We start from the raw sequence: 15,537 nt of genomic DNA on the forward strand, positions 1-15,537 counted from the left end.
TTATTATTTCTTTTTTAAGAACACAGAGTTGCATGAATGTTTTTTGTTTTCGTAATTTTATACATTTTCTTTTCTTGCTTTGACTGCATCGACTTTCGGGGATGCAAAAAGTGTGCAGGTATAAGCGCAATTTTATGCCTATACTCTAAGTGTTCTTGGACTTTAGTTAATCTTTCTCTCTTGTCAAGTATTCTAGTGTGAAGATATTTTTACACTATGCATCACTTCAATGGTACATAGTGATAAATTAAGATTTGATTGATTACTTAAGATTTGTACTCAATAAATCTTAAGTAATCAAGCAAATTAGATAGGATATGAAGATTTGGTTGAAATATGCTTTTTGGACTATTTTGAAATGCAAAAGGCTGAAAAATAATGATAAATAAAAATTATAACAGAGCTATTTGGATTTTTTTTTTCCATGTAATTTTAGAAAAACTTACATGGTCTGCCCTGTATATTTATGTACCTAATAGAAAAGCTGCATAGGTTTTTAAAAAGAAAAAAGAAAAAAAAATGAAAACTTTTCAGAACTTTCATTACCTTAAAAAATATAATTTCTAAATTTATTAAATCGGTAATTTATCTATAAAGCTTGCTAGTTACTTTGCATTAATTAGATTTTACTCTTTGCAATAATATATTAAATTGATGAAAACATTTGGGGAAAACAATAAAATGGTTTAAAAAAAAAAAACTCGGTTTAAACCCTGCCTATTATGCACTATTTTTCTTTTACTAATAATAAAGCTGAAAGTCTCTCTGTGTGGATGTCTGTAGGACCTCCCTCCCCCCCCCCCCCCCCCCGTTTCTTTTCGAATCAAAGTTCCATTCGAATGATATAACATGAAAAAAATCTATTTTTTGGAGTTTTCAGCTTTTTTTTTTTCGCGAAATAAATCAATCCACTGAGCAGAAAAAATATTTTTCGATCGATCACTAATTTTTACCTCCGAAAAGGGAGGGAGCAAGGAACGCTTTTTACTTTTGGGAGTGAGGAGGCAGTCACCCCCTTTACGACCCACCCGCCGCTGGGATGTTCATTATATAAAATTTGTTAAAGGTTAGCTAAACTTGATAGCAGCTAAGCAGTTTAAAATGTACTGGCTGCTCTAGACTAAAACTAGTTATAACGGGAAAAGATAAAATACAAATTTTTGAGCTTCGTCATCTAGAAATCATATACTCATTTATTACATTTGATAATTTTTTAAAACGAACCAAACTCATATAAATAGTCTTCAGAATTAAAAACCATTTTGTGCATTTTATCTTAAAGTTTTTATCGTTTGGAAATTTATTTGTGGTGAAACTTCTTTAAATTAAAGGTAAATGTACCTGTTATTTTTTTTAAGTATAGACTTTCATTAAAAAAATATATATATTGCGCTTAAAGAGATAATAGCTTATGTTTCTCATTATCTGCTCTAAACATTGCAACTTTTTAAGCTTGAATTCAAAAACCATTTTGAACAATTATACTGAAAAAAAAAAGACTGTTAAAAGCGTTTTTGAACTGATTTTTTGATTTGAATCACAGAAAGCTCAAAAACTTGCATCATTTGAAAAATTTAATCCTCGATATTAATTGGTTAAATTTATTAGCTAAACTTTAATTTTAAAATTACTATTATTTTGTAATGTTTTTCGAAAAAGCGTGCATTATGACAGAGAAGGTATGTTAAGAAATAGTCTTAAATTAAAAAATAAAATGGGTGAGATCGACTATATACTGAATGCTATGACGCATCTCTTTTTTCTTTTCTACCCGTTGCACTGCAAAGAGCAGGTGCACGGTTTTCAAGAATTTTCGAAGAACTGCGAAGAGAGAACACTGGTCCCTCTTTTAGAAGGATTGCAACAATTTGGCCTGTTATCCATCTTCTTTTGGCGAGCGTCTATCCAGAGATTCACAATTTTGCGTGACCAGTAATGGCGGACACATTGTACCTGCTTTCAAAGTTTGTTTCCTTTGACAAAGGAAGTGTCTACAATGGATAATCTGACAGGTGACGTCTCGAGGGAGAGGAACTTGGGAAGAAATTGGATGTAGCCCTTCATCTGGATCCCTGACGAGTGTTCATACAGAAAACGAAATAAGTTATTTCGCCGGGTAGTTTTATTCATGACAAATTGCCCAGACTAGATTATAAAATTTGACATGTCAATATACATATCTAAATCTTTTTATTTATCTATTTTAGAGGTGATTCTTCAACGCCAACCTAAAATAATTAACATCATTGATTTATATATTCAAAGCTCTAGTCCAACGTTTCCCAACCTATTTTAACTTCCCGTACCACTTAGCTGTACATTATGCTACATTGTACCACTTTAAAAATGATTGTATTTCGTGAAGTTTTTCTTTCTTTCTTTTTTTTTTTTGCAAATCTGTTTATTTACTTGCGTTATACATTTTATTGGAAGACATGGCCCCATCAGTGGCAAAGCGAATGGGGAATTTTGGCGGTGATCCCCCCCCCCCCCCCAGTAGGTGTCGATCTTTTTTTCTTATTCATAAAGATTCAACTATCAAAAAAAAAAAAGAAAGAAAAGAAAAGAATGTATGAAATTAATCCACTTAAAATAAGCTTTTTTCATGTGCAGACTTTATATAATAAGGGCACGACCGATGGCATTTTTTGGACAATTTGCGGATGCCAATTGTTCAAAGACAGCCGATGGCAGATTATTTTTCGATTCTAGTGGCCGATGGAAAAACGTAACAAATGGTAGTTGAATTGCGTTTCAAACATTTTTTCAAGTAACAAAAAGGTATTCAGTACATTTTAGAAACCTATGACAAGCCATGTTTTTATAAAAATGGGTAGATACATAACAACTGTCATATTTATCCACCTTTTTTGACATATTTCGTAAAAAAAATGGTTGTGATAAAACACAAAATTATTAAAACAAATTATTCCCTTATCATATTCAAAGAAATTTATGAAATATATTTAATGTGATTCTTGTATGTTTCAAAGAACATAATTTTTAGACATTTACTAATGGCTAACGGTGACATTTAAAAGTTCACTCTGAAAAATAAACGATACTGCTTGCTGAACTTTTAATCATTGGCAACATACTATTGTTATTCTTATTATCATCTTTACTGTATTATATTAATTAAAATAACTTATAGGAATTATAGGAAAAAACTGTCTGTGATACATTTTTATTTATTTATTTTTTTATGTCCGCCATTACTGATTATTTTTCGTGTACCCCCAACTAGTAGGTTGCGTACCGCCAGTGGTACACGTACCACTGGTTGGGAAACCCTGTTCTTGTCTAATTGTCTTTATATATTGGTCATTATCTCTAAGGTTTGCATTTTGCTTATTTATATTCTACCCCCATATTTAAATCAATTGTGGACGTGTTTTTTTTTATACAGGGTTAGCATAAAAGAAAATTCAGATTTTAAAAGTTTATATTTCATAAACTATTACATTCATCACTATAAATGATACATAAAAATGAAGGTAAACATTCTAAGTTTTTTTATCACTCCATTGATAAAAGGTTCTGCAACGCTGGATTGGTCTTATGGCCTTGTAGTAGGTGATGACGATTTACCCTTTACGTATTCGCCTGCCAAATGCTCAGACCTAACAGCATGTGATTTTTTTTTAGGTTTTCGTCAAAAACAGTGTTTATACACCGCTATTGTCTACAACAAAGGGCGGATCTAAGTTCTGATTCAGGAAGGGGTCAATTTCGGAAAGGGAGGGGCCAAAATGCAATTTTTGTGCGAAAACAACGGTTTGGTGCATTTTTTCATAAAAAAGTCATAAAATGCCGTTTTAGGCTATCTTTGGTCTTTTAAGGGGGCCATGACCCTCATGACCCCTCTGGATCCGTGTCTACCTACAGCATTGCAAGAACTGAAATCTCGTATATAAGTAGAAATGACGAAAAGTTGACTTGAAACACTCCAAAATGTATGGAATGGGCTAGAATACGGGGTAGATGTATGTCGCGTTACGAAAGGTTCAAACATTGAACATTTGTGGATGAAAAAAAACTTTAAACGTTTATCTTTATTTTTATGTATCATTTATAGTACTAAGTGCAATAGTTTATGAAATATAAATTTTTAAACCGGGATTTTCTTTTGTGCTAACCCTGTATTACGGTTTGATGTTGAATGTTAATATTCATTGGGAACGTTGCGAGAATATTTTTAGTTATTTATTTGAACCTTTTTTGGGCGTATTGGTAACTTTGTGTGAATATTTTATTTATTTTTTAAAAAATGTAGTGAAATGAATTAAAAAAAATATATATATTTGGTATTTATTCAAACAAAACAGTTGGCGCTAAAATTGCTTCCATTTTTTAATCAAACAATAACTGATAGTATAATATACATATCCTTGTGTCCAGATAGAAAGAGCATTTTGTGTGCATTTATTATTACTTTCATTTCTTTTTTTTTTTTTTTAAGGAGACGTTAGTTAACACAAATGTTATCCAGAGCGTGGTGCGAGGAACCCTCTCCTTATGCCGCTCCATATATATGTAAAAGCAAGTCTCTGTAAATAAAATATTACAAAGAATCGTTTTTGCATATATTAGGGATTACCCTAGAATTTAAAAATATGAAGGCAGTATCAGCCGTTGAATTCATAGGCAATACTATGGAAAGAGGGTTTCATTGCCTCCAGAAGTTGTTCTATTGCCATCCTCAATTTTGACCTAAGCACCCCAAAGGATGGCTTTTGGGGGATAGAACCCCCAGGAACTTTCATACGCCTGGAGGACTTTGCGACCACGACAGATTTAACGTGCACCAGTCGCCATTAGCGTACACAACGGTTTTAGAGGGGTAGAGGTCACAACAAGCAACTCCTCGTCGACCAGACTACCGCAGAGCCTGCCCGACCTAACAGGGAAAATCACCACGAGTGTGATAAATTTCAAAGCAAGGTGCGGGACAAAAAGGTACATCACATGTAGAGCAAAAATAGCGAGTCTCTCTTCGAACTCTTTTGCCACTGTCCAATTTTTTTGCGCAACATACTGCACAGCATCTAGTGGGCTCATTTTTTTTCTCAGTCGGTGGAATCTTCTTAGGAAAATGCTGTCCTGTGAACCGAAGAGGGTTTTCAACTCTGTTCTTGTTTGTGCTCATCATCCGGGAGTTAGTACATTCACTGTACTTTTCAATGATTGCTTTTACTAATTGAAGGCGAAACGACATATGGTCTAATGTACCGCTGTTTTTTTTGTGCAATAAATAGGAATTCCAAATTGTAAGGTCTAATAAGTGAAAAAAAATCTTCTTGTAGAATTTTTTTTGTCGTTTTCGTTTTGTTGGATAATTTGAAATGCATGAGTCCATTCTGTCGACACCTCCCATGGTACTATTGTAGTCTAAGACAGCTGAAGGTTTTTTTTTCTGTGTTTCTTTTTTCCTGTGTGGTTTTGGAGCTATTGTTATCATTTCGGATGAATGTACTGTACTTAACATTGTTACAGGTTTCTTGTCCATCCATGTTTGAACCAGAATTTTGCCTTTTTGGAAAGCTATTGTTTCGCCTTCTTTCATTTTCCTCTTTTTCTTCAAATCAATTGGCAAACCTTTTCTTGATGTTCTCAACGTACCATAAATGTCCGTTCTGTTCTTTATTAAAATTTCTGTCAACTCTGGGGAGTTATAAAAGTTGTCAGCAATTACGCAGTGACCTTTTCCTAGCAAACTTTCAGTGAGCGTGAGAACAATCTTTGTCGCTTGGCCGAATGCTACATATTTTTCATTGTACTGAGTGCCCTGTCCGGTGTATATAACGCCATTTGATACATATCCCGAAGTAGACTCACAAAGCAAAAAAAACTTGATTCCGAACCTTGCTCTTTTGGTTGGTATATATTGCTTAAACGAAAGCCTGCCTTTGTAGAGCAAAAGAGACTCATCAATGCAGATGTCTCTCTCCAAATTGTAAGAATCTTGAAATTTTTGAAACAGATATTTTGATACGCATTCAATTTTCCTCAATTTTTTATTTTCGAATTTAGATTCATCATCTTCATTCTTAGAAAAATGCAAAAACTTCATGATGAGACTAAATCTCTGTTCCGCCATTGTTTTGTGAAAAAATGGTGTTTCCAGAATGGGGTCTCTTGTCCAGTACATATCTAGCTTGGGCTTGACATTAATTCCCATGAGAATTACTAAGGAAAAAATACTAACATTTCTTCTTTGGTCGTTTCTTTCCAAGATAAAAGCCGGGACCTTGGCGTGATTTCTGAATTCAGAAGGAAGCTGTTGGCATAATCATTTGTCTCTTGTACAATAATGTTTAACAGTTCATCATCAAAAAAATGGCGAAAATACTGTAAGGGATCTTCTCTGTTTTGCACAAAAAAATTAATTCCTGGATTTCCAAGGAAAGCAAATCTTGGTGGAGGAGGGGGGCAGTTCGAAATGGCCACAGGACACCAACCACGTGCTTCAGCTAAGTCATTTTCACTACTATCAGAGTCTGAAAAGTCCAAGGACTCCGAGTGATAACTCCATGCATCACTATCTTCGCTGCTACTATCATCCATGAAGATGCAATAAAAATTTCAATCAACACTCAAATGAGAAGAAGCAAAATCCTCACGTTGAAAATCAATGCGTAGAATCACAGAAATAAAGATCTGGTTGTGGTGTAGAGAGCTCTCCTGAGAACACGTGACGATCTTACTACGTAGGAGCTGGTATTGTGAAGATTGACGGACACCCCACCCCTTCCCAATGTAGTATTCATTTCTTCTGAAGCGATGCGTAAAATCCATGAACGGAGATAAGGAATTCTGGTGAAAGAGAAAACGGAGCGGCTGACGTCAGCAGTTCCTGTTCAACTAGGGGCACGTAATATTTCCAATCGAAATTTACACGTCTACAGTCGGACCTCCATATATCGAAGTACCAAATTGCCGGGAAAAAATTCGATATATAGAAATTTCGATAAGTGAAACGAACTTATTTTATCCTAAAATCCCCTAACGCATTAAAATTATAGCTAATTTTCATGTATGAAACCTGATTTCTAATTTATACGAGCATTGGATTAAATGAAAGTTAATAATTAAAAAAATAACAGATATTACATTTTTGCGCCTTCATTCATCTTCATTCTTCGGCAATTCAACTTGATCTGCAATATGAGGGGATTTTCGTTTTGACAATGTAATCGAGAGAAAAGTAAAAATTAATCTGCTTAAATTGAATGATTTTTATTGCAGCTAAAAAGACTAGGAATGATAATCAGCAGACAAAAGGAATAACTTGAAACTAATTTTACAATGTTACTGGTTATAAGATTTGAAATAAACTTGAGGGAATTTAAGAACTCCAGAACGAAACAACGACCTAACTACACGCCCCTCAACCCCAGATTTCTTATGAATTTCGTAGCAACCTTTAGTAAACATAATTTTCTCCCCTAACCTTCATTTTTCATTAAACAATCTTAATTGGAAAATATCTTCGAATGTCTCGAAAAAAAAAATCGATATAAAGAGAGTTATAGAAACAAGTTTTCTATGTAATGAACTTAGAAGTTTGCTGGGATTTCGATACATAGAAAATTTCGATATGTGGAAGTTCGATATATGGAGGCTCGACTGTACTTCGTTTTCTATTTCTAACTGATGCCCTGACAGGTATAAAACGAATGGGCCTTACCTCAAAGTAGTCCCAAAATTACTGGCTGTCATTTGTTTAAAAATCATATTTTATGTAATGGAAGATAAATAGAGAATGGAGTGTGAATAGGAAAGAATTGATTTTATATTTAAAGCTTACGCAAATAAATAAATATATATATATATATATATATATACGTATATATATTTAGGTGAAAGGGGGTATGGTACATGTGAACATAGTATGATTTTTCTTAAACTCGTTTCAAAATATATTACCCTATTCTGTAATTCTGTATGAAACTTCAAAGCAATATATCGCTCAATACGCAAGACAGTGACGCAACTGAACTTTTTTTTTCCTTTTTATTTAAAAAATATAACAGTCTATTTAGACTAGCGAAAAACTTGATTCCTATTTGAAAAGCAGAATCAGTTTGAGCTTTGAATAAGAAGGAAGATTAAATATAAAGTTAAAATCAACGCATCATAAACTAGATAATATGCTAAATGATAAATTAGAAGCCAGTTTCACAAGCCTGGCTAATGATAAATTACCGAAAATATGTATCTCAAATTACCTTCATTCATGGGCGGATTTGTGCTGTGAATTCTGGGAGTGCAACAATACCAGGTGTCGAGGGAAGGGGGTATACCCCAAGAGCGACAGGGGATCTCTCAATGGCGCCACCGGAAAATAATTTGGGGAAGTGCAAGCTGAAACTGCCCCCCCCCCCCCGTATGTTAGGTGATCTAAAACAATTATTATGGCGGGAGGGTTGTTTTCATGAAAATAATGACGCATTGTAGCTCTAAAAAAATATAAGTGACCAAACTTTTTTTCTTGATGAAATATATTTTATTTATTGATTGATTTATGATTTTTTTTTTTTTTTTTCAAAACTCAATTAAAAAATGTTGCGGTTACGGCGCATTCCCTGGCACTCTCGTAAATCCTCCTATGAGTTCATTATATACAATCTACTTCTAGGAGGAAATTATGGTAACATGCGAAGTTGAAAAATTACCAAGAATAAATGTATTCAAACTAAGAAACACCGACGAATAACATTCCTAAATGAATGTAATCATCCAAAACGTCAAAATACAACCACATATATTTTCCTCAATCACTACAAAATTTAGTAATAATTAAACACATTGACTGATAAGGCAACTTTTTAACGGAGAAGATTTATCGAATGTTATGTGTAAAACGGAAACACGCACTCTTACCAACGTAAGTTAAGTTGTTACTAACCGCGAAAATTTTCTTAGCGATTAAAACTCAGTATTAGGATGATAAAATGGAAAAGATTACTGTGATTATGGAAATGTACTTTGTTGCAATCAAGCCTTGTTCTTAGCACAGTTTCTAAGACTTTTCTTTTATTTCAGAGATTTTTCTTTTCAGGTTCTCCACCCCCCCCCCCCCACTCTCCCCTGTAAATAATCGTTTTATTTTTGGATCAAATTGATCAAGTTTTTACAAACGCCTTATTTTTAAACTGCCATCCCTATCCTCATGGCATTTCATATAAGAAAACAAAACGTACGTTTTGTGCATATTTTTATTAAAATGACAAAACGTGTTTGTTTCATTCTTTTGGAAATAAGAAGCTTTTCATTTGTTGACACTTAACATTATTGGTGATCTAAATGAATTATGCAATTCAGGGTTCGAATTAGAATTCAGGAATATGCCTTTAGCACAATATTTTGTAAAATACCATTAAAAAATTTTCATTTGTATGCTGTTCTCATACAAGTTCCGCTTAGCAAGCTAAAAATTCCCGCAATACTATTTTCCCTAATAAAAACCCAAATGTAACCAAATTATTATTTTTTTAATTTAGTTTTTGCAGTTCGTTGATAAGATAAACTTAAATCATACATATGTATTTAGATGAATCCAAGAAAATAGGTAATTGTGAAGTTTTCTGAAGTAGAAATTGTAGCGAAATAGTGTAAAATAAAAATTCACAATCATCTGAACAAATTGCATTTCTTTCCTTTTCGGATCGAAGTTTAAAAGAATGTCGCTGAAGGGGTGAAACGCCCCTGTGATCCACCCTCTTGACACTAATCCCTCATCAAAAGAACTCCGAAAAGAGGAAGAACCCGAAATTTCGGCAGTGAAGCCCTCTGCCCCTTCTCCAGGGGCTCGGGTTGCACGGTGTGGGCCACTGCTGCAGTTTCCGAGGTAACTCGGGTTCCACGTTTTACTGGTTAAGGGGAAGGACGAGTCTGAGAAGGATTTCATTTGCAATAACTGTGATGAACTCTCAGAAATCAGAGTTAGGATGCTTACTTTGGAGGGTGAGTTAGCATTAGGCTGTAAGAGTGTAGATGGGGTAAACACTCCAGAGGGAAAGGGGGAAGTTAGTAAAAAGGAGGTGGGCATCAGCTGTGTGTTAGATAGTGGGAATATTCTAGAGGTAAAGGAGGAAGTTAGTAAAAAGGAGGTGGGCATTAGCTGTGTGTTAGACAGTGGGAATATTCCAGAGGTAAGGGGGAAAGTTATTGCTGAGGCAACAGACTGGGAAACAAAGGGTATAATTTTGGGAGATTCAATGGTGCGTGAAGTGGGAAACTCAATAGGCAGAGTTAGACAGACGTAAGGTGGCTAGATGTTGTTTGCCAGCGGCTCGGGTGAGAGATGTAAATAAGGTTGCTGAAAACAAGGGGGTATTTAATAAAGAGGATGTAGTTACTTTGTGGGTGGGAACTAACGATGTAGGCCATCGTAACAACAATGAGTTTACTAAGGAACGGGATTCTCTGTTGGACAAAGGAACCAACTGTTTGGCAAATGTCCAAGTGGTTGGTTTGCTTCCCAGATATGGAGTGCATAGGAGTTGGTTAAACCAACGGGCTAGGTGTATGAACCGGGTACTCAAGGAAATTTGCGTTAAGCGTAGTATCAGGTTTATTGATGTGCGGAGTAAATGTAAATGCGATTGGATTGCTAGGGATGGCCTGCATCTGAGCTCTACGGGGTCAAAATGGTTAGTGGTTTGGTTTTAGAGGATTCAGAATCAAAAAACTAAGTTGGAATGGGGGGCATGCTTTAAGGAGCAGAATTGGAATGGGTACTAACTATTGGGATTTTAGTAGAAACGGAAATAGGGTGGCTAGTAAGAGAAAAGATTTTAGCAGTTGGGATTCAAATAATCGCGCAGCATTAAATAAAGGTAAGATGGGCTTACTTAAGGTTTTTTATACAAATGCTCGTAGTATTACGAACAAGATGGAAGAATTGAAAAACATAATAATAGACGAGAGGTTGGATATTATTGGAGTTACCGAGACATGGGCTACCGAAAGTGATGATGATTTATTATCTATTGCTGGGTATAATTTGTTTAGAAAAGATAGAGTAGGTAAAAGAGGTGGTGGGGTTTTATTTTATGTCAGCGACACTTTAACTTGCAATGAATTGGTAATTAATGATAAATCTAATGAAATTGATATGATTTGGCTGGAGTTGATGAGCAATAAGGGCAATAAACTACGTTTAGGGAACATTTATAGGCCACCCAACTTAAGCCGGGGTCAAGATAAACAGTTGTTTAGTATTATTAGTGACATTTCAAGCAAGGGGTCAGTCATTATAATGGGAGATTTTAATTTTCCAGGAATTGATTGGAATAATTTTTACCATAGTAATAGCAGAGAAGACGAATTTTTGAAAGTAATTGGTGACTTTTTTAGATCAAATTGTAACTCAGGGTACTCGACAGGACGTGATTTTGGATCTAGTTTTCTGTGATATGGAAGGTTCGGTCCAGGGGTTATGTGTAGGGGAACACATTGGAGACAGTGACCACAACAGTATTAGGTTTGGGATGAAATTTGATATGCACAAAGTAGAGAATTTTAGGTTTGTGCCCAATTTCAGAAATACTGATTTTGTGGCACTTAGGCAGAGTTTGAATGCAGTTTTTTCTTCTGGATTGGACAATAGCGATGTGAATCTTCAGTGGGCAGAGCTTAAGGAAAAGCTAGCGAAAACAGTTGTTGATCATGTTTCTTTTAATAGAAAGGGTGTCAACACTAAAATATGGCCAATGTGGTTCTCCAGGGAAACTAAAGATGCTCTAAATTACAAGCAAGCTGCTTTTCATAGGTTTAGAGAAACTGGTCACAGTGCAGATAGGCTCCAATATTGTAAGGCAAGGCATAAATCTAAGTATTTGGTATGTATTCAGAAAAAAGAGTTGGAGCAAAGACTGGCAGATAACATAAACAGGAATCCCAAGAGGTTTTTCGCATACACTAATTTGGGGAAAGTTCGAAATAGTCATATTAGGCCATTGGTTGATGAGCACGGAATTTTAATTCAGGAAGATAGTGATATTGCTAATGTTCTTAATAACTTTTTCTCGAGTGTTTTTAACAATAACTGTATCTCAACAGTTGACACCAACAAGACACAAGCTATAGTACAGCTTGAGAACTTTGTATTTTCCAGGGATGACGTTTTACTTCATTTGAAAAAAATTAAAGAGACTAAGGCTCCGGGACCTGATAATATTTATCCAAAAATTTTAGTTGAATGTGCGGAGGAATTAGCAGATGTAATTGTAAATATTTTCAATGCTTCTTATAACTCGGGGACAGTGCCAGAGGACTGGAAGCTGGCTAACATTACACCGCTCTTCAAGAAAGGGTCTAAAGGGAGTGCAGGAAATTATAGACCTGTGAGTCTAACTTCGGTGGTTTGCAAAATTTTTGAAACATTGATAAAAATTAAGATAGTAAATTTTCTAGAGACTAATAATCTATTGACTAGTTTTCAGTACAGTTTCAGGAAAGGTAAATCTTGTGCAACTAATTTATTACATTTCTATGACAAAGTTACCATGGCTTTGGACAATAAGAAGCCTGTAGATGTTGTTTACATTGATTTTCAAAAAGCCTTCGATAAGGTACCGCATGTTGCTGTACTTAGCAAATTAGCTGATATAGGAATAGGAGGGAAAACTTTCATTTGGGTAAAAAACTGGCTGACTGGAAGGAAATAAAGGGTAGTTGTAAGGGGAAATTATTCTAATTGGAGTGAGGTTTTAAGCGGGGTTCCTCAAGGATCAGTGTTAAGGCCTGTTTTGTTCATTGTTTTTATGAACGATATTCACAAAAATATTTCTGGGAACATGAATTGTTTTGCTGATGATGTCAAAGTTATGGGGACTGTAGAAAATGAAGAACAAGCAAAACAGCTGCAAGAGTATCTAGATCATATTACGGAGTGGGCTGATAAATGGGGTATGGCTGTTTATGTTGGGAAATGTCAAGTGCTACATTTAGGGCATGGAAATAAGTGTACAAGTTATTATTTGCAAGGTTCAGTCATTAGTCAGGCAGACAAAGTTACTGATCTGGGGGTCTTAATAAGTCAGGATTTAAAGTTTAGCCAACAGTGCAGCATTGCTAGTAACAAGGCCAATAAGATACTTGGGTTTATCAATAGATCTATTTCAAACAAATCTAAAGAAGTTCTTCTGCTCTTATATAGAAGTTTGGTAAGACCTCATTTGAAGTATGTTGTTCAGTTTTGGTCTCCTTATCTTAAGAAAGACATTATGTATTGGAAAGGGTTCAAAGGCAAGCTACAAGGCTAATAAATGGACTTTCTCACTTAGACTATGATTCCAGGCTTAGAAGGCTAAAAATGTACAGTCTTGAGCAAAGAAGAGACCGAGGGGACATGATTCAGTTGTTTAGATTTATTAAAATGAAAGATGTTACGGGGCTGAAGTTTAGCACTGAAAACAGGACAAGGGGTCATTGTTTTAAGCTATTTAAATCTCAGGCTAACATGGATGTTAGGAAAAATTATTATTTTAGCAGGGTAGTGGATCCTTGGAACAGCTTACCGGAAGAGGTGGTAATGAGCAAAGGAGTAGATAGTTTTAAGAGGGCCATTGATCTTCACTGGGGATTGTAAATTGACTAGGACCAGTCTAGCTGGGCCCAGAGCCTGTTGCTGGTCGTCACTTTTGTATTTGTATTTGTAACTTCTTCGTCAGTAGCTGGGAGCAGCATACCCTAAAAAGAGGCTCACAGGTTTTGGAACACATTGCAAATCAGCAAATAAACAAAATAAAAGAATTTTTGATACACAAAAAAACCCTGAAGATGTTGTAGTAAATATTGAACATAATAATAATATTGCACTTTGGAGTAATATGTAAAACAAGAAAAGATGACAGCACTGTACATTATAGATATTTTTATTATATATACAGAGACTGACAAAAATTGTAAAATATTAAGAGCCAGGAAAAACATTTAGGCGCTAGAAAATTTATTTCTCATAGTTTATCCAAAATTTCAATGTAACATGGCTTCTGAAAGATTCTTGTTCCGAAAAAACTAGTGGCCCGGGCTTTGTTGGACCCTTCATGTATTTAGACAGGGGGGAAAAGAGACAGAGAGAGAAAAATTTTAAATCGAAAGAGCCAGGGAAAATTTTAGGTGCTAGAGAAATTATTTCAATGAGCTTATAGGAAAATCTAATGCACCATGTCTTCTCAAAGATTTTTATAGTAAAACAATTAGTCGCTTAGGTATGTATTTTAGTTGACCTGACACCTGGTATTTGTTGGACCCTGTTATATATATATGCATGTACAATTGAGTTCAACTGACCAGAAAAATTAGGATCTGTATCTGCCTGGGTAACCTGAAATTCTAATTATAAAAGAAGAAGCTATGTTTTAAAAAAAAGTTAAGTTGCAAGCACTCAGTACTAGTATCAATTCCTTTCCTTACATTCAGGAGCAATAAAATGAAGATTTGTCTCTTCTTTTTATTAGAATTCAATAAATGTATGTCAAGTTCCTTGTTGTTCATCATTTTAAAATTTGCCAGGGGAGTATATACTTGATGCAATCAACAGAAAAAAAAAACTATTCCCACATATATGTAAATACAGGGTGTTCCGTTTTAACCTGCAAGACCTTTATTTTCCCAACCGTTAGTCCTAGATGTATACCTCCAATTGCAAAAATGTTCAAAATGATATGCAGTTAAGATATTGAAAGTTTGACGTGAAAATAAAAATAAGTTAAAAAATACAAAATTTAAGTTTTTATATGGGTCCCAGGTCCCCTAACTTATATTTATTGAAATTATCTCCATTGAAAAATAATTCCAACACAAAAAGTTAGACATAAGTATGACCAATATTCAACGAGATATGACATGCAGCATTTGTGACTTACACCAATTTTCACTCGCCAATAAAGGCTCATTTACATTTGGTAGATAAATAAAAGTTTGAAGACCATTGATTTAAAAAAAGGCAGACATTTCATCATTAGCACATATAAAAACTTAATTTTTTATTTAATGGAACATAGTTTTGAAAAGGTACAGAAGACAAAATACTTGGTTATGAAAGTGAGAAAGGACAATAGTATAGTGAACCTAGTGAAAATCAAAATATGTTCTCAAAAAACATTAAATTAGGTATCATACCTTTGAGAAACTAATGAAATTTTAAAGAGCAGCATGAAAATAACAAAATAATACATTACGGTTGAAATAAATGTATAAAAAGATGGAAAGACAAATGACATAAAAAAACTTACTTTGTCATAAGCATCTTTTGAAGCCATATAATCAATGCAAACTTTACAATATGCCCTAAAAAACCCAAAGTAAGTTTCAAATATTAAATCAATAGCAATTCATCTATATTGCTAAATTTGAAAATGCTAGATGTTTGCTTGAAAACTTTCCAAATCTAGAACTTTTAATGGATTTAAACAATATGTGGTACATAATTCAAATATTTCCTAAAAAGTATAATTCATAAGGTTTCTTTCAAAAAATCATAATAGCTATTTTTTGGATTTTAAGTTATTTTTAAACCCTCTT

General features: G+C 34.4%; 1 protein-coding gene across 1 annotated transcript in view; it reads right to left on the bottom strand.

The window, feature by feature from the left end:
* The window catches only part of LOC129218730 (DNA (cytosine-5)-methyltransferase 3A-like), a 130,450-nt gene that overhangs the window by 77,526 nt on the left and 37,387 nt on the right, over window positions 1–15,537 (bottom strand). The window contains exon 11 of the mRNA XM_054853053.1: window positions 15,249–15,303. Coding sequence (XP_054709028.1) covers window positions 15,249–15,303 — 55 coding nt within the window. The remainder of the gene's footprint in view (window positions 1–15,248; window positions 15,304–15,537) is intronic.

This window comes from Uloborus diversus, chromosome 3, assembly GCF_026930045.1.
Source record: "Uloborus diversus isolate 005 chromosome 3, Udiv.v.3.1, whole genome shotgun sequence".
Lineage (NCBI taxonomy): Eukaryota > Metazoa > Arthropoda > Arachnida > Araneae > Uloboridae > Uloborus > Uloborus diversus.